Source organism: Chiloscyllium plagiosum, chromosome 24, assembly GCF_004010195.1.
Source record: "Chiloscyllium plagiosum isolate BGI_BamShark_2017 chromosome 24, ASM401019v2, whole genome shotgun sequence".
In the NCBI taxonomy this organism is placed as follows: Eukaryota; Metazoa; Chordata; class Chondrichthyes; order Orectolobiformes; family Hemiscylliidae; genus Chiloscyllium; species Chiloscyllium plagiosum.
In genome coordinates this window covers 52,683,526-52,703,732 of record NC_057733.1, presented here as the reverse complement: position 1 = coordinate 52,703,732, position 20,207 = coordinate 52,683,526, and the positions used below count along the sequence as shown (strand labels likewise).

General features: G+C 40.6%; 2 protein-coding genes across 2 annotated transcripts in view; one reads left to right on the top strand and one right to left on the bottom strand.

Annotated features, from left to right (window-relative positions):
- The window catches only part of LOC122562307, a 48,533-nt gene extending 45,353 nt beyond the window's left edge, over window positions 1-3,180 (bottom strand). The window contains exon 1 of the mRNA XM_043715156.1: window positions 2,834-3,180. The gene's annotated coding sequence lies outside the window, so the exon portion shown is untranslated. The remainder of the gene's footprint in view (window positions 1-2,833) is intronic.
- Window positions 2,533-20,207, top strand: part of LOC122562308 (sulfotransferase 2B1-like) — a 35,290-nt gene continuing 17,615 nt past the window's right edge. The window contains exons 1-4 of the mRNA XM_043715160.1: window positions 2,533-2,843; window positions 6,474-6,682; window positions 18,654-18,780; window positions 19,250-19,344. Of these exons, the coding sequence (XP_043571095.1) occupies window positions 2,702-2,843; window positions 6,474-6,682; window positions 18,654-18,780; window positions 19,250-19,344 (573 nt within the window). The 5' untranslated portion in view covers window positions 2,533-2,701. The remainder of the gene's footprint in view (window positions 2,844-6,473; window positions 6,683-18,653; window positions 18,781-19,249; window positions 19,345-20,207) is intronic.

Genomic DNA, 20,207 nt, shown 5'->3' with positions numbered 1-20,207 from the left:
CCCTCCCACGCTGTGTGTGTGTGTCCCTCCCTCGCTGTGTGTGTGTGTGTCCCCTCCACCCCAGTCTGACCTATCACCCTCACCTTGACCTCTTTCCACCTATCACATTTCCGACGCCCCTCCCCCAAGTCCCTCCTCCCTACCTTTTATCTTAGCCTGCTGGACAAACTTTCCCCATTCCTGAAGAAGGGCTTATGCCCGAAACGTCGATTCTCCTGTTCCCTGGATGCTGCCTGACCTGCTGCGTTTTTCCAGCAACACATTTCCAACATAATCAAAGACCCCTCCCAGCCCGGTTACACCCTCTTCCATCAGGCGGGAGATATAAAAGCTTGATTACACTTCCAAAAAGATTCATGAATAGCTACTTTCCCCTTGTTATCAGACTTATGAAAGGACCTTTCAAATGTTAATGTCGATCTACCTCTCTCTACACTTTCTCTGCAGCTGTAACACTGTATTTACACTCTGTTCTGCTACCCTGATGCACTTTGTATGATGCAATCTGCCTGTATAGCACACAAAACAATACTCTTCACTGTATCTTGGTACATATGACAATAGATCGAACTCAAACTTTTTCCTCTATCTGCTATATATGATTAAATTAAATGCTGCCAACAGAAATTGGTACCTAGTCCCAGACTGAATGTAACGCCATTTCACCTGCATGTACCATATATACTCATGTATAGATCAAATTTTTATGACTATTTTCAAAGGTTCAATTTAGAAGTTCGATATGGGCACAAGTTTTGATGGGCTGAAATTCATGCTGCAGTTTTAAATACTGTATCATTAGCAAAAGTTGATTTGATCGCTCAACTAATCCCGGGTAAAGAGGAAAAACACAATGAATTATGGGAAAGGTAATTATCAAATAAAAGCAAGAGACTGGTGTGAAAATTTAACATGTCATAGATTCATTGAAATCCTGCAAAGTCACATTGTTCAACATGGTCATGGCTTGGTATAATGGCACACTCAAAACGAAACATTTATTAAATTCTGAATGTGTAAGCATCTTGAACTTTCCCACCAAATTCTTCTGTCTCTGTCCCATTTACTCTCGTATGTTATGAATCTCAACAAAATTAACAAATTTGTCAAACAATTAAAGATATGTGCAGCTAACATATCTCACTTTTATTCAGATATAATGACACAATTAAAATTATTAACTTTTTAATGATGTCAACTTTTGGATGTATAGTGAACAAAGTGCAATAAGTAACGATAGCCTTAGTCCCGGTCTGAACGAAAAAATGAATCACAATGTGCCGTAGTAAACCAAGTGCAGTTCGGGGACAGTGAGGGATGTTTACAAAAGAAACAAATGTGAAGCCAATGTGAATACAATGAATAGTTAGGATATGGAACACATTGCCTAGAAGTGTGATGGAGGTTTGATTAATTGAGGCATTCAAGCGGGCATTGTTTCTATTTAAAATAATTATTTAAGGGAAACGGCAGGAGATTGATGCCAAGTTAGACTGCTCTGAAGTGCAGTAAGTAGAATTACGACTGAATGAATGAATAGTGACGCTATGTAGGAACCAAAGGGCGATGAGTAGAGTTACTGGTATGAATGAATGAATGCAATTTCATTTAAGTGGGTTAATGGGAACCTTTGTAGTTTCCTTCATAAGTGGTTTATAATGTGATATAGTATGGTCGACATATACACAAGATATATGGAAAACACAAGATTTTTGCCAAAATAAGGGACAGACTTATACATGAGATCGACGTATACTTGAGTATATGCAATATTATTTTGGGGATGATTCCACACACATTATTCATACACTTAGTTTTACTTTATAAACAATTTCCATTGTTCAGTAACTGAAGGAATGCTTTTAACTATGTAAACTGTAGAAACATGAGTTTGTTACTATTTTAACCAGCAAAAAATTAGAATGTTGTGGTAGTATCCCTACCTCTGAGATTGGAAGCTTGGGTTCAAGTACTACCTCGGTGAAAGTGAGGACTGCAGATGCTGGAGATCAGAGTCAAGATTAGAGTGGTGCTGGGAAAGCACAGCAGGTCAGGCAGCATCTGAGGAGCAGGAGAATCGACGTTTCGGGCAAAAGGATTCCTGATCAAGGGCTTTTGCCTGAAACGTCAATTTTCCTGCTCCTCGGATGCTGCCTGACCTGCTGTGCTTTCCCAGCACCACTCTAATCTAGACTCAATTACTCCCTACTTCAGAGCATCTTTGAATAGTTTGATCAGAAAATAGTTTTGTTTCTCATTTTACAAAATTAGGAATTAAATACAATGAATCACTTTGGCTAATATATAAGGAAATATGGTTTAAAATGTCATTTGTACGTCTGTTGGTTTAGATGGTCCATTTGTGTCTGTAAGAATCCCTTCCTGAGCTGGGCACTTGATTTACTGTTGCCAGAATAATGTGACGCTCAGTGTAGAGCAGTCTCCTGCTGAAACAAAACCAGCAAAGTCTAACAACATCTGTGGAGAGATAACAAAAAGGAGTTAACATTTCGAGTTCAGTGACCCCTCTCCAGAACAGCCCAATGCTGAATACGATTTCGCGAAAGTTTACCGCTGGTTAAACCCATCGCTTGCGTCAATTTATACAGCAGAAAACAGAACTGAACGGCGGGGATTAGTGAGAGAGGTCAGGCAGCAGCATTTACAAAGGTGTTCCTGGACCTTGTAGGAAGAACAAGAAATGAGTGAGGCGCAACTGAACATTGTCTTTGAGGGGCTGTTATGGCCCAGTCATGTTCACTCGGAAGAAAGCCTGAGATACGCCCGGGAGGAATTCCAAGTTCGGGATGATGATGTTTTCATTGTCACTTACCCCAAATCAGGTAAGTCCCAAACGGACTGCGCTGAGATGATTTCCAGTCGGTGACCGTTAACGCTGTCCTTTGTTTTTCTTCACTCTCTGGGTCTGGGTACAGTCAGTAATTCTACAGTGAAAGCGTTTTGCAGCTGCGAAGTTTTTCATAAAGGACGGGCGGTTCGGTGGCTGAGTGGGTCCAGCGCCAGGGAGCCGGGTTCGATCCCACTGACCGTCCGTGTAGAGTCTGTGTACTGGCCATTGATGAGGTTATGGGGATTTGGGGTGTAGATCTGGGTGGGATGCTGTTTGAAGGGTCCGTGTGACTCGATGGGCCAAACGGCCTCTTTCCCCACTGTAGGGATTCTTTGATTAGATTAGATTCCCTACAGTGTGGAAACAGGCCCTTCGGCCCAACAAGTCCACACCGACCCTCTGAAGAGTAACCCACCCAGACCCATTCCCCTACATTTACCCCTTCACCTCACACTACGGGCAATTTAACGTGGCCAGTTCACCTAACCTGCACATCTTTGGACTGTGGGAGGAAAGCGGAGCACCCAGAGGAAACCCACACAGACACAGGGAGAATGTGCAAACTCTGCACAGAGGCATGTAACAAAAATGAGGAAGGAAAGAAAATTGCGTGTATTAGGTTCCAGTTACTAATTTTGGAATATTATATACAAAGTATTACCTGATTATTGTTCCAAAACCTAAAGATTAAGATATATTATTAGGGGGTGGCACAGTGGTTAGCATTGCTGCCTTACAGCACCAGAGACCCAGATTTAATTCCCACCTCGGGCAACTGACTGTGTGGAGTTTGCACGTTCTCCCTGTGTCTGCGTGGGTTTCCTCTGGGTGCTCCAGTTTCCTCCCACAGTCCAAAGATGTGCAGGTTAGGTGAATTGGCCATGCTAAATTGCCCATAGTGTGAGGTGAAGGGGTAAATGTAGGGGAATGGGTCTGGGTGGGTTGCTCTTCGGAGGGTCGGTGTGGACTTGTTCGACTGAAGGGCCTGTTTCCACACTGTAAGTAATTTAATCTATATATCTTTCTCTTGGATCCAACCTTGGTCTTTTTTCTCATTTTCCTAAAGTCCATATTCCCATACACCAACATTTATAGATCTTCAGTGAGGGAATTGATTTTTTAGTTGCTTGCTTTTTGTCATGGATGACCTGACAAAGGGGTAGCACTTCAACCACGAACTGAAACTTAGAATGTCAACTTCGGATACTTTAACCATAAAGTTTAATCAAAAGAAGAAGTTCAATTTTTGGACACAGCTGGTGTTACATCATCTGCGGACTGCTGTTACTTTGGATTTGTTTGAAGATTGCAACATGTTTAGTTGATTATACAGTTGCTCAACCCAGCTAGAATGCCTGTTTTATTTCCTGCACTCTTTGACATGGGGGGGGGGCAAAGTTGAAAAAACACAAAGCAGATTACACAGAATAACAGATTTATTACGGTGCAGAAGGAGGCTATTTGGCTTGTCATTGTCTGTACTAACTCTCTGAGCTGTCTAACCTGCCTTCAATCTCCTGCCTTTTCCCCTAGATAATTATTTTAAACAGAAACTTTGCCCTCTTGAATGCCTCAGTTAAACATACCTCCATGACACTGCCATGCAATGTGTGTTCAAGTTACTTTTCTCTGGCCTCACATTTCTTTCTTTTGCAAACACTCTAAAACTGTCCCCTTTAGTTCTCCATCCATTTACAAGTGGTAAGTTTATCCCTAGCCGTTCTGCGCAGACTCCTCATAATTTTGAAAACTTCTATAAAATCTATTTTCACCTCTTTTTCAGTGATTTGACCTTATACTGAAAAAGTACTGAATAATTCAGCTCCCGTGCCTCATTACCATCCAATTTTTCCCTTAAAAATATATCTTTGAAAATTGGCATTCACCAAACATTTAGACAATTCATTCTAATCAAGTCTGTGAGTGGAAAATACATTTCTTAATTTTCCCTTTGGAACTTTTATCACATTTAAATTTGAGTTCTGATGACCAGTTCTTCTGCCAGTGAAAACAGTTATTTTACCTACTGTACCAAACTCTGGATTATTGGTGCTGGAAGAGCACAGCAGTTCAGGCAGCATCCAAGGAGCTTTGAAATCGACGTTTCGGGCAAAAGCCCTTCATGAGGAAGCCTGATGAAGGGCTTTTGCCCGAAACGTCGATTTTGAAGCTCCTTGGATGCTGCCTGAACTGCTGTGCTCTTCCAGCACCAATAATCCAGAATCTGGTTTCCAGCATCTGCAGTCATTGTTTTTACCTTACTGTACCAAACCCCTATAGTTTTAAAAAATCATTAAAATCTTCCCATAACCATTTTTACTCCAAGGAGAACAATGTCAGCTCTAAGTCTCTATACACAACTGAATTCCATGGTACATCTCCTCTGTAGCAGGTCCTGATAGTATTGATAAAGAGCAATTGATTTTTATCTTTCTCTGCTAAAGTTACACAGGAAGAGATTGTCGGACAATTTAAGTGAAATCACCCAACTTGCCACATATCCCATTTGCTCTGTACAGCTCAGCCACACACAGCAGAGCTGACAGAAATGTAAATGTGCTATTGCAACATAAATTGGTAATCACGTTATGGCATAATATCAGATATTATTACACTTTAAATGTCTCCTGTCTGTTCAAACAATGTCATACTCAGGTATTGCGTCATTTCCGCCACCTCCAAACAGACCCCACCACCAAGGATATATTTCCCTCCCCTCCCCTATCAGCGTTCCAGAAAGACCACTCCCTCCGCAACTCCCTCGTCAGGTCCACAGCCCCCACCAACCCAACCTCCACTCCTGGCACCTTCCCCTGCAACCGCAAGAAATGCAAAACTTGCGCCCACACCTCCCCCCTCACTTCCCTCCAAGGCCCCAAGGGATCCTTCCATATCCGTCACAAATTCACCTATCATCCGCTTAGGAACCCTCCAACCACAAGGGATGAATGCAGATTTCTCCACCTTCCTCATTTCCCCTCCTCCCACCTTTTCTCAGCCCCAACCCTCTTAACTCAGCACCGCCTTCTTGACCTGCAATCTTCTTCCTGACCTCTCTACCCCCAACCCCTCTCCGGCCTATCACCCTCACCTTAACCTCCTTCCACCTATTGCATTCCCAACGCCCCTCCCCCAAGTCCCTCCTCCCTACCTTTATCTTAGCCTGCTTGGCATACCCTCCTCATTCCTGAAGAAGGGCTTATGCCTGAAACGTTGATTCTCCTGCTCCTTGGATGCTGCCTGGCCTGCTGCGCTTTTCCAGCAATACATTTTTCAGCTCATATTCAGGTAGCCTGGTTGTTCTTGTTGTTGTGCTGTGTGAATTTTGGATACTAATCCTTACTGAGCTGCTTGTAGCACACAAAATATAACTGATATTTTTTGCCACTGCAATATTCAACTTTAGTTTTTGTCGATAAGAGTTTTGCTTCACCGAACATAGAGCAATTGTGTAATGCTTTATTTCAGGCAAACAAATGATGGGAAAGAGCCATGATGTATAAAAGGAACAGGCTTGAATTGAATGGCCTTTTTTTATACCATGTTTTCTTGCATGAAACAACAGAAGTGCTTCTTTTTTGTCTTTTACATTCAAATAACGTGTACAATTTTATACGAACAGGTACCACTTGGCTGCAAGAAATATTGCCTTTAATTTACAGCAACGGGGATCTGACACCAGTGCACACTATCCCAAACTGGCAACGTGTTCCATGGTTAGAGCATAAGACTGGTAAATCATTGTTGGAAAACAGACCATCACCCCGGCTTATTACAACACATCTGACTTATCATATGATGCCAAAGTCCTTCTATACATCAAAAGCAAAGGTGAAGTATTATTTTTTCTTCTAAAAGCAGAAATGAAATCAGAGGACAGATGGATATAAACAATAATAAAAATAGAAATACCCCAAAAGCTTCCAAAAACAAAATGAAGAAGGAAATTTTAAGTCAATATCCATAGTTGAACTAAAGGGCTGGTGACTAGCAAGTAAAAATTGCTATATATGACATGGTTACATTAAAGCATCTGCAGTCCTCACTTTCTCCTAGATGGTTACATTAAAGTCATGGCTCAAATAAGGCTAGGAATATATTCCTAATATTTCTCGCTATCAAGTTTTCAGCAATGATAAAGGAGGGGGTGCAGCAGAATTGACTAAAGATGGTGTTACAGGATAGATATTCTGTTTTTATGATGTTGAGTCATAAATATTGGCCAGGACACTGAAAGTAGTTCCAACACAAAAGCAAAGTAGTGTAGATGTGAAATATAAACAGAAAATATTGGAAACGTTCACCAAATCAGATAGCATCTGTGCAGGAAAACCAGATTAATGCTTCATCTGATAAAGGTTATTATGGCCTGGAATATTAACTCAGTTTCTCTGCACAAATGCTGTCTGATTGGAATATTTCCAGCATTTTTTCTAATTCTGTATTTAACTTGCTTACTCTTTGAAATAGTGTGATAGGAAGTTCTACATTTACCCGAGAGGACAGACAGGGCCTTAGTTAAGTGTCTCATTTGAAATGTGGTACCTCCAACAAACCGTGGAGCACTGGGTCTACTGGACTGGATGTTTGCCTTGATGAGGAACTGAAGTAGTGAACATTTCACAGCCGTAGAGGTACTTGGAATGTAAAGCATTGTCTGGAAATTCAGACCTTCTGTAATTGAGTCTTTGTTGACATTTGTTCCTGATGAAGGGTTCTGACCTGAAATGTCAATTTTTCTGCTCCTCGGATGCCACCTGACCTGCTGTGCTTTTTTCAGCAACACACTCTCAACTCTGATCTCCAGCATCTGCAGACCTCACTGTCTCCTGTTTGTTGACAGATCAGTTTTGTGATAGCGAGAATATGTATACCAACATTGCTGAGCATAAATGGAGGAAGCTTAAAGAGGAGACAGTGTTTACTATTAGCAGTGACTAGTTAATCTACCAGAATATAGGAGGTTCTCTGGACCTTATGGAGAATCAGTGATGATGAAGACCTTGTTTACCAAGAAGGTTACAGTATCCATTAGAACAATAAGTGATACTTAAAATTTGACTAGAGGAAAATTTTATGATTTCTGAAGTACTCAAAAAGGTCATCACCTGAAAGTACTCCTTGTCATATGCCACTATGTTAAGGAATTAACTGAAACCTTGTATTGTGCATACTGTTTTGTTTGCTTCATGAAGTCTGAAATCAGTAGTCAGAAAAATTAGACTGCATTAACTCTCTGGTTCTTTTGGATGGCTCTGCAGTGTACACTTCCTTTTTTAACATTTGAAACCAAAGCACCTCTATGCTATCATTCAGCATGCTTACATGATGAAAGGATCACGAGCTACAAGAATAGTAAATTGATTTCATAAGTTCTGGACTACTATTGTAGATGTGTTTTACTGCTATACTGTTTCTTGTGTCTCTCAAAGTCATTAGTGCTGGTTTTGGCTATCTGAAATAAGTTAACTCCAAATTAGAGCCTAAATTGCAGGGATAATGAAGCTTGAACTAATCATGGAGGATTTGAATCATTGCTCAGAATTTCTGGCATGAAGACAATATGAGTTCTGTACTATGAAGAGCCATCTGCAGTAGGGTTTTTGTGGTGTTACAGAATCATGATTGTCAAGAGTGCAGTTAGTTATAGGAGTACAGCTCCTAATTATGTTCACTGAGGAGGGCATCTAATCTTGATACTCAGATATCCGTGTGGTTCTATATAAAATTTTACAATATTCCATCATGGCTGCTGTATCTTTTTTCCATTATGTAAAAGTGTTTTCAGTGTATCTTGGAGGCTTGATCCCAATAGAAACAGTGAGCTGGAAATGAAAGTTAAGAGATAGATCAATAGAGATGCAGTGGCAAACATTTGAAAGGATATTCCTGAAAGTGCAAAATAGAGTCTTTCCAACAAATAAGACAAGTTCTAAGCGCAGACCTGCTATCCATTAACTAAAAAAGTCAAAGGTAGTATCAGACTCAAAGAAAAGACATTGAATTGTGCAAAGACAGATGGCAGGTCAGAAAATTGGACAGAATATTCAAAAAAGTAAAGAATAACTAAAACATTAATATTCAACAAAAAGTTAGAGTACAAGAGAAAGTTAACCAAGAATATAAAAACAAATTAGAAATATTTCTACCGATTTTTTTTTAAAAAAGAAAGTAAGTGTTGGTCCAAAAGAAAGTGCGCCTGAAGAGTCAGTAAAGTAGGATAAAGAGATGGTGGACAAATTGAACAGATATTTTGCCGCAGGCTGTCCTCGGATGCTGCCTGAATTGCTGTGCTCTTCCAGCACCACTGATCCAGAATCTGGTTTCCAGCATCTGCAGTCATTGTTTTTACCTTCACTAGAGAGGATACAAGCCGCATCTTGAAAAAAGCTGTAAATCAGGAATTGAAAGGGAAGGAGGAACTCGAAAATTCTAATTACAGGGAAGCAGTACTGAATAAATTAGTCAAACCGTGAGTTAGAGGGGATCCAAGATGGCGGCGACCCAGCAAGTCTGAGTCTATAGTGCTCCTCCCAAGACTTGGGCAAAGTGGGTCACCCTCCCCCACCACACTCACCAAATCATTTAAAGTAGCTTTTACTTAATGTAATTAGTTGTTTAGTATTGAATTTAAACAATTTAATCTTCAGTAAAAATGACTAAAGGGAAGGGAGCCCGCAGCTCTCAGCAAGCAGGAATCCCTCCCCCACCCTCTCCAGCTGCAGCAGAGGCGTCCGCAGCTGCCCCGGGGGACTTACCTACAGTGGCGAGCCTCGCGGAAATAATCTCCAAACTGGATGCGAAGATCGACCGCTTTTATTGAAACATTAATAATCAACAAAAAGTTAGAGTATAAGAGAAAGTTAACCAAGAATATAAAAACAAATTAGAAAAAATATTCGTTTGCTGGGCCTTCCCGAAAGGGAAGAAGGAGGCCAGCTTACAGCGTTCCTTGAACAGTGGCTTCCACAGCTTTTAAATCTGGAAGTTGGATCAGGCCAGGTAAGGGTGGAATGGGCCTATTGGGTTGCAATATACGGGCCCGGCTCGAACCAGCATCCCCGCCCGGTCCTGTTCCAGCTGCAGAGCTATAAGGAGAGGCAGATACTCTTAGAAGCCTCTAGAAATCTTGGAAAAGATCCCCAAGCCATGATCTATAAAGGATCCAAGATCATGTTATTCCAGGACTTTTCCCCAGCTCTGGTCCGAAAGAGGAAGGCACTCGATGAGGCGAAGAAGTGTTTAAGGGACTTAAATATTCAGTACTCCTTACGCTACCCAGCGACACTGCGCTTTAACCATGAAGGATCCGTGTATAACTTCGGATTGCCGGAAAAGGCCAAGGAATTTTTGGACTCTCTTAGATAAATTGTAAGAGATAATGGATGTTGGTTTGCCTTTCCCCCACTCCGGTTTATATCGCCCCTTTTTTTTTACCTTACTGTTTAATATTATCTTGGGGGGTGGGGAGAGGGATTTATTTATTTGTTCTCTACTTAACGATTTTCTCCCCCCCTTGGTTTTTTTTTTATTATTCTATATACCATGTATAAACATATATAACTATAAAATAGGCCGAGGGGTCTAGTTAATGTTGGTGGGGAGGAGGTGGTTACCTTATTCTATTTTACCTCTGTCTCTAGGAGCGGGGTTGTTTTCCCTTGTTATTTTGTATTATTATTTTTAATTATTACTAGTTGAGACTGTAATTTTATAGTTATATATGTTTATACATGGTATTAACATTACCAAATATATCCATGTGTTGGTGTGTGTGGGGGGGTGGGGGTAGGGTGCTCACTGTTAACTCTAGCTGTGTAGTATATTTGAATTTTCCTCATCCTATTGAGAAGCGCCTGGGTCAAGGGTGGGGCACTGGTTGGGAGAGGATACGATGGACTTTTGGAAAGGAAGTGACACCCCCTGGAACAAGGGGGAAAATCTCAATTTAAATACGTTTTATATTTTTTTAATTTAGAAATAGTTTTTTATTATACTGTCGTGAGTGTATTAGAGAGCTTTTATTTTTGTGAATTTTATATGCTCTATGCTCGGGATGTTCTGGATAGGGTTTCCCCTCCCGAGGGGTCTCGGATTTGCCCGGACGATTATGGTTGATCAGTCGGTTAAGTGGTGCACCTGGAATGTCAAGGGGAGTAATTCACCAGCCAAAAGGAAGAAAATATTATCAAACCTCAAGAAAGAAAGGGTTGATATAGCTCTCCTACAGGAGACACACTTGTTGGATAAAGAACACTTGAAATTACGACAGGGTGGATTTGATCAGGCCTTTTTTCTTCTTTTAGCTCAAAAAGCAGGGGAGTTGTTATTCTTATTCAGAAGAATTTCCCTTTCAAAATTCTAAATCAGATAAAAGATGAATCTGGACGATATATTCTGATTAAAGCCCTTATAAATAGAGAGGAATATGGGATTTTAAATTTGTATTGTCCCCGGCACATCCTTTTAAATTTATAATGGAAGTCTTCTCAAAATTGATGGCTCTCAGTGCTCATCATACAATTAAAGTCTCCCCCTATAATCGTATTATGGATCCGGAAATAGATAGGATTCCCAAGAGTACTGCAGGAGTATCTCCCAGATCTAGACAATTGGTGGATCTGAATAAAGAATTAGGATTAGTAGATGTATGGAGATGTCTTCATCCACAGGGCAGAGATTTTTCTTTTTACTCCAGTCCACATAAATGTCATTCCAGAATTGATATGTTTTTTGCCCCCTCGATTTTTTAAAATTCCATATCATCCTGTAAAATAGGCAGTATAGCAATTTTCGATCACGCTGTTGTTTATATGGAAACCAAGACGAGGAACAATGAGACATCCCCTCGGCATTGGCGTATGGACCCCTTCCTGATGAAAGATAGTAAATTTGTAAAGTACTTCTCTCAAGAATTTAAAACTTTCTTTAGAAATTAATTCAGGTACAGCTAGCAACCCATCAATGATGTGGGAGACCATCAAAGCTTACGTGCGAGGTTTGATTATCTCATACTCAGCGACCCAGAAAAAATTAAGGGGAGAACAACAGCGTCTGCTCGAAGCTCTCTTTAAGCGGCTGAAACAGCATACGCTGATAGACCTTCTAATATCAAATTACAAAGGATTACGGCCCTTAGGACAGCTCTAAACACCACGCTTACCCAAACGGCTAAGAGGGAAATATTATTTGCAAAACAAAGGTTATATGAATTTAGCGATAAACCTGGTAGATACTTAGCATTTCTTGCAAAAAAAACCCCTCAAACTATCACGTCTATCAAAGAAAGTACGGGTATTTTGACTCATGATCATAAAAGGATTAACGCAATCTTTAGAAAATTTTATTCTGATTTATATAAATCGCAGGATTGTGAAGATTTCTTTAAACAAAAGAGGCTATGAAGAAGATTAGAGGAAAATGAATTAGTGCATTGTATATAAAGAAAAGCAACAGTGGTGCAGGCTGTACTTTCTTTTGCTACCTCTGTTTTTGTTCCCCTCCATTGCTATGGCTTTTAGATATAAAGATGTTAGAGTAGAAATTGCTGCTGTGGTCAGCTGCAACTGATATTATTCAAACTGTGCACAATTTCAATTGGTGTGCTGACCGCTTCTTCATTCATACACAACAACAATATAAAAAGTACTGAGCCTTGCCAACTGTTATGTGCTACACATAGGGCGTGAATTATTAATACAAAGGGATGGTTTTGCTGAATGCCTGATTGTGCATGTTCTGGAAACACTGAAGCACCATTTATGACTGTCAGATCAGATATTCAAAGGTAATATCTTTAATTTAATAAAATCCACTGTGTCACTTCTAATTTACTGTTATTAAAGATGAATTCTCTATAATTTTTTGTGACCCCTGATATTGAGTGAAGTTGTTAATACCATGACAGACACACTATAAAAAATGAATAAATGGAAAAGGTTACAGCAGCTGCCATTAATGTGATAAAAAATAACGATACACATTTGTTTCATAAATGTAATTCATAGTGTCAGAATTACTATGGGTCACCATGCCAAAGTCACAATAGAAAATAATCAGTTAAGAATGAATCCAACACCCACTCCTTCACTCTGTCCCTTCCCCCATATCCTTTTCAAGTGCTTCTGTACTTCTTTCATATCCTAATCTCATTTTACTCTAGGTGGGAGATGAGATAAGCGGGTCACAGTCTGTTACACTATTTCTGATGCCATAATCCTGCCAACAAGTACAAGCTTCTTCAATGCAAACAGATGGGGTGTCTGGATTTTCCTCCAAGCCTGGACTCCCACCTAACATGACTGGGTGAGAGCTTGATGAAACCTTACAAAAATGATCAACCAGCCCAGTGATCCTGGAATTCAAAATACAGCATGAGAATAAGAATACAACTGCATCCTTCCACTAAATCTTTACTTCAAAAGGTTGCATATAACTAAAATATTTCTATGACATCCATATTTATTGCTGTAGTAAACAAATTGAGAAGAGATTACAAAGAGAGCAGCTTGCATCCATTTCATATAGCTTTTAACCCACTATGGTATGATTTCAACAATACTGTGAGGACCATCAAAGGGAATCATTGGTTTAAAACACCCATCCTGGTTAAGAAAGTCAGATGGATAAACAATCTAACCTGGAGTAATTTTTTTTTCTGACTTAGGGAGATATGAGATTCCAATGAATTTCAGACATAGTTATTATCATTGTGTATTGCGATAAAAATGGAAAATTCCAAAAATACTCAGCAACTTTGACAGTATCTCTGAAGGGAGAAACAGTTAACATTTCAGATTTGTAGAGTTTTGGTTTGCAATCAGTAATTGCTGATTTTAGGTGGTTCAAATCATTCCCAGATCCCTGGTTCTACACACTGGATTTATTTAGGGAATGTGGAATAAAGAGGGCAGTTCACAGGTGTTTCAGGGCAAAAGAATCTCTGCATTTATTTAAATATAAAAGGTAAGTTTGATACAAGACAAACTGGTAAAAGCACTAAACAATGAAAATGACACAATCAATTATACAGAGGACAGTAATTAAGTTCATTGTTAAACATAGATTAAACGCTATTATAACCTAAACAACAGTTTCAATTACAGAAACTTTCATCAGGCGTCCTACCCTTGGGGTTCCCTGCACTGTCACCACCTGTCTTGCTGTCCCTGCTCGCTAGATTGGAAACTTTGGTGTCTTGGAGGTTTAGGCTCACCAGTGAGGAAAAAGCTGGTTGTTCCAGCTTGCCATACTCGGTGCCTGAATGAAGACTTTGGACTGCATAGGCCTTCAGTCTGGGTTGAGTCCACTAATGTGGTAGGACGTGTATTGGATCTACTGGGTGAGTACTTGGTTTTCCTTACTTTCTGGTGGTTTAGCTGGCCGGTTTTCACCTCAGGATGTGGCTGAGGCCTAGTGGTGTCAGTCGGGTTCCTGCTTTTCGGAAATTGACGGTTTTTAGGTCTGCTGCTCATGGTCAGTTGCTATTGGTTCCCCATGTCAGAACAGATTTCTGTTGGCAGTTTTTGGAATTGCTGTCGGAATGCCCCTTCTGGAGATAGCTCTTGGACATAGCTGCTGGAATTTGTTGTTGGAATTCTTCTGGGGATTAATGCTGGGGAATAGCTGTTTGGAATACTTCTTGGGATAGTTGCTTCAAACCCATCTGGGGATAGCTGCTGGGGAAATAGCTGCTTCAGGTGAAATTGGGGCTGCAATTATACTGATTGTGGACCCCTTACCTTCAGGCCAAATCTGCACTTGCCAATGTGTTTCTGGTCTTCCCTTTGAGGTCAATTAGCTTCCTGATGGTTAAGAGTACATGTGAAGGTATTTTGACTGACGTTGAATGTCAGGTATCTTTGTGAATGGATTTTGATTGAAGTTAAATATGTGGTATCTAGATAGGCGCCATATTGTGCTGGATAGCCCAAGGTGTAAACATTAGTTTCAGTCCACAGTGTTAGGTTTGGTTGATTGTTCTCTTAGAGTGAAGGTTTAAATTGGAATTGCAGGATGAACAAGAGTCCCAGACTGAAATCATTTTGGCTCTCTGTGTGTTTGTTGCAGCTTGAACTCCCTCTTTTGTCCAGCATTTTAGATTTAGAAAAGTTCAAGGTTTTGTCCTGTACTTTAGATGATGGGGACTTTTTCTCAAAGATTGATGACATTCCATGAAAACTTCTTTAACGGGATGAAATTTAAAGTAAAATGCTCAAAAGGATACCTTGGAATGTAAGGCTACAATCTCAGAACTTGGAGCAACATCTGGTGATAGGAAATCACAGTGGCTAGCTCATCAGCCTGACTATACCAGGGACCCAGGTTCAGTTCCATCCTCGGGTGACTGTATGTGGAGTTTGCACATTCTCCCTGTGTCTGTATGAGTTTTCTCCCACAGCCCAAAGATATGCAGGTTAGGTGGATTGGTAATGCTAAATTGTCCATAGTGTTCAGGAATGTGCAGGCTAAGTGGGTTAGCCAATGGGAAAGCCAGGGTTACAGGGATGGGGTGGGTCTAGGATGCTCTTCTGAGGGTCAGTGTGGATCCAATGGGCCAAATGGCTTCCTTCTACACAATAGGGATTTTTTAAAAATTTTAAAAATTTGCACACTGGGGCGACAGATCAGGTAAACACATATACGGGAAGAGACTATTTTCTATTCTCTCTTTCTGTGCAAGGAAAAATATTTTGGTAAACTGGGTGACTGAGGGCCCCCCTGGACTTTCAAATTGGCACAGATTAATTATGGAATGTATTACCCTTGACTTCCTTACAAATATGGTGCACCAAAAGACCACATTATTTCATAAACTATGGCAGCCCTTCTTGAATTATATAAATACAGATATTTTGGCTATCCTAACAAGGGCTTTTATTTAATTGAGGATTGCGGACCTGGCTGGTCCAGGGCCCCTTGGGAGAGGAATCCCGCACAAATACGGGTTTTGTTACATTTGATGTTAACACATTCCGAGTATGTATCTCACCACCCAATTTCTGTGTTATCCGTTGTTTTTTTTTCTTTCTCTTATTTGAATAATGTAAGAGACTTAAATGTACACTCTGGTTAGTTGTAGGTTAGATTAGTAGTTAGTTGAGTTTTGTTTTTCTTCTCTCGGTATTTTTCTTTTGTTAAATTTTGGTTATTATTTATTTAAGATTTAAATGTATATCAATGTTTGTACCTTGAGATTTTTTTTATTATTGTAAACTTGTAAAAATGTTAAATTTCCAATAAAAATATTTATTAAAACAAAACCGTGAGTTAAGAAGTCCTCAGGTCCTGGCTCCATCCTAGGGCCTTAAAAGAAGTAGCTAGGGAATGGCTCCTTCAGTTAATGGAACTCCTTTATTTAACAAGGGAGGGAGGCAGAAAGCAGGAAGCCACAGGCCAGTTAGCTTAACAATGGTCATGGGGAAAATGTTAGAACCTACCTTGCACTCATCCAAGTGCCCTCTTATAATCATGCAAGCCAACATGACCTTGTCAAAGGGAAATCATGTTTAAATAATTTATTGAAGTTTTTTGAAGAAGTAACTTATGCTGTTGATTAAGGAGAACCAGTGGATGTGTTAGACTTAGATTTCCAGAATGAAAAAGTGTGGCATTGGAAAAGCACAGCCGGTCAGGCAGTATCCAAGGAGCAGGAGAGTAGATGTTCAGGCATAAGCCCCTCATCAGGAATGTGCTGAGGGAAGGGGGCTGAGAGATAAATTGGGGGTTGGGCATGGGGCTGGGGATGTTAGCTAGGAATGGGATTGGTGGATGAAGGTAGGAGGGTGATGGTGATAGGGTGGAGTGGAGGGTGGAGTGGATAGGGGAGAAGGAAGATGGACAGATAGGGCAGTTCAAGAGGACGGTGCCGAGTTGGAGGGTTGGACCTGGAATAAGGTGGGGGGAAGGGAAATGAGGAATCAGGCGAAATCAACATTGATGCCATGTGTTTGGAGGGTACTAAGGCAGAAGATGAGGGGTTCTTCGTCCAGGTGAGTTATCCAAGTTTGGAGGTAAGTGCAGAAACATTTGATGTACTCCTGTTCCTTGATGCCTGATAAGCTGGAGGAAAAGTGTTTGTTGAGTGTGTGGATTCTTCTCAGGATGAAGAACAGCAGAGGTCCTTTGAAGGTCTGAGAGAGTGTAGCCCTGAGCTGGGGTAGGGCTGATTTGCAGGGAGAGTAGGTGGTGGTGCATGGCTGCGAGCATGGAGTGGAGGACCCAGAGGGTGAACTGTTTCAGGAGGCTTTGGATTTGTTGTAGATACTGGTGTCCTGGTCATGGTCTGTATGTAGTCTGGAATCCATATGGGATAAGTCGGTTGCATAGGCAGGCACTGAGGAAGGAGATGTGGCTGTAGTAGCAGGTCTGCTTCAGGACAGAGGAAACAACGGTGGGGGGGTTGGGGAGGAGTGCAGTGAGAGAGGATTCCCAGAAGGTACTTGGTAAGGTGCTACATCAAAAGTTCTTGCAAAATGTAAAAGCTTAAGGTGTACAATAACATATTAGCATGGATAGAAGGTTGTCTTATGAACAGGAAGCAGACAGTAGGGACAAGCGTGTCTTTTGAATGTTAGCAGGATGACATAAGTGATGTCCATAGACGTCAGTTTTGGGGCCTCAAGTTTTTACATTTGTATAAATGATTTACATGAAAAAACCAATGGTATTGTGGTTAAATTTACTGATGACACAAAGTTAGGAAAGAAAGTTAGTGTGAAAAATGATTCATATTTTCATCCAGGTGTTTCTTAAATAACTTATTCAGCTTTTCTTCTGTCTTGGTCTGCCATCCATAAGTTCCTTGTTTATCTCTCTGGGCTCCGTCTCCACCTATCTGCTTATTGCTCCCCCACCACTTTGGCTCCAGCATAAATGCTGAAGGTTTTTCCCAGTTGCTGTCAGTTCTGATGAAGGGTCACCAGACTCCGCATTAATTCTACTTTCTCCCCACAGATGTTCCTGACCTGCTGAGTTTCTCCAACAACTTCTGTTTTTGTTTTAGATAGGTGTTTAATGGCCAATGAAGACATGATGGGCCAAAGGGGCTTTTTTCCACACTTTAATATTCTGTTACTCTCTATGAAATGCTGCGAAAATATGCTTAGTAACTTCTCTAGAATTCTGTAGAATGGCAACATCATATACCACCCATTATAGTGATAGCTTCTTGTGATCAGTTTCTGCTTTCTCTTAATGAGGGTTGATATGGCTATTGATGAATGGTGAGCCCTTTGTCCTCCACTAATACTTTGCACTTGAGGTCCACTTGAGGTTTGGTTAATGTCAGGAATTGAGAACGGTATTCTGGGAACAGAGTCTAAAAGCTAACTTCACCTAAACCTCTCCCCGTAAACCAATCGTTCAATGGAAGCAAAAAAAAAACCTCTTACAGGAATAGTACTTGAGTGAAATCAGAAATTGCTGGAAAAGACTCAGCACATCTGACTGCATCTGAAGAGAGAAAGTAGAGTTAATGTTTCAGGTCCAGTGACCCTTCTTCAGAATTTGTGTACGTGCAAGCGCAGATTGCTGGAGCCATCTCCAGCAGCCATATTTGGCATTGGAAACACATTGTTTGTGTTTAGATGTCAGCACACAATCACCAAATCAAGTTCACTTGAAATGGTTGCATTTGACCTCACAAGCTCTGGGTTGCTAGTCTTACATGAAATCATGACATAACTGTGTCCATTTTAGTGAACACCTCCTACATTGAATTGAATCAATATACATGCAATGGTCTAAGTGAGATATTTTCTTGAAATTGAATATATTAAGGATACTTTGTGCCTTTTTGTAGGTTGTCTATGTGTCCCGAAATCCAAAGGATGCTCTTGTTTCTTCCTTTCACTATCACGATATGGCCTCATTTTTGGAGAACCCAGGGACCTTTGAGGAGTTCATTGACAAATTCCTGGAGGGAAAGGGTAATTTTCTTCAGCCATTAATTAATTATCATTTTCAATGAAAGGAGAATATATATTTAGTTGAGGAAAGATTTGGTGGCTTTAAGTTTGGTGACATTTTAACAGCTAATATTGAGAACAAAAGTTATGTCAGAGTTATTACAACCAGGAGGCCATTTGGCCCAATTGAGTTCACGTCATGTCATGTCTATAAATAGAAGCCATGCTATTCCTATATAATGTGCAATGATGCATGTCTCAGTTTCAACATTGTTTCAATTACAAAAGTCTGTCTTCAACCTTTTAAATGGGTAGCTGGGTGGATTGGTAAACTCAAGTTTGCTATTCACCTGAAGCTAGTCTAAAACTGAAATTCTCAAGTGGTTTAAGAGTTTTGACAACAAACTGGTATTTTGCCTGATGTAGCTAATGATTCTTAATTTTTTTTGTATGTCTAACACTTATTTGTCTGTTTCTTCCCCTCATAAAGTAATGTTTGGTTCCTGGTTTGATCACATTAAGAGTTGGTGGCCAAGAAAGGATCAGGATAACATTTTGTTTCTAACTTATGAAGAACTATTGCAGGTATGTGAACAATTTGTTTTGTTTGTTTATAGTTTTGCCCCTGAATTAGACCATTCCATCCATCAATCCTGCTCCAGCATTCGATCGTGGGTGATATATTTCTCAATCCTATTCTCCTGCCTTCTCCCCTTAATCATTGATCCTCTTATTAATGAAGAACCTATCTATCTCTGTCCTAAATACACTCAATGACCGTCTCTACAACATTCTGTGGCAATAAGTTCTGCAGATTAACGCAGGTTTCTTTGGCTGAAGAAATTCCTCCTCATCTTCATCCTAAAGAGCCATCTCTTCACTCGGAGGCTGTGCCCTTGGTTCCTAGTCACTCCTTCAAGTGGAAAACTTCTCCACGTCTATTCTGTTCAGGCCTCTCAGTTTTCTGCGAGTTTCAATCACGTGCCCCTCATCCTTCAAAACTCCATCTGAGACCCAGAGTCCTCAACCATTCCTTACATTGACAAGTCCTTTGTTCCCAGGGTCATTCTTGTAAATATTCTCTTGACTCGCTCCCAAGGTCAGCATATCCTTCCTTAGATACAGGGCCAAAAACTCCTCTCCATATTCCAAATGCGGTCTGACCAGAGCCTGCTGCAGCCTCAGCAGTACATCTCTGCTAGGATTCTCTGGGAAGCAAGGGAGGAGATTGCAGAGCCATTGGCCTTGATGTTTATGTCCTCGTTGTCTACAGGAGTAGTGCCAGAAGATTGGAGGCTAGCAAATGTGGTTCCCTTGTTCAAGAAGGGGAGTAGGGATAACCCTAGTAACTATAGGCCGGTGAGTCTCACTTCTGTTGCGGGCAAAATCTTAGAGAGAATTGTAAGGGATAGGATTTATGAACATCTGGATAAGAATAATGTGATCAA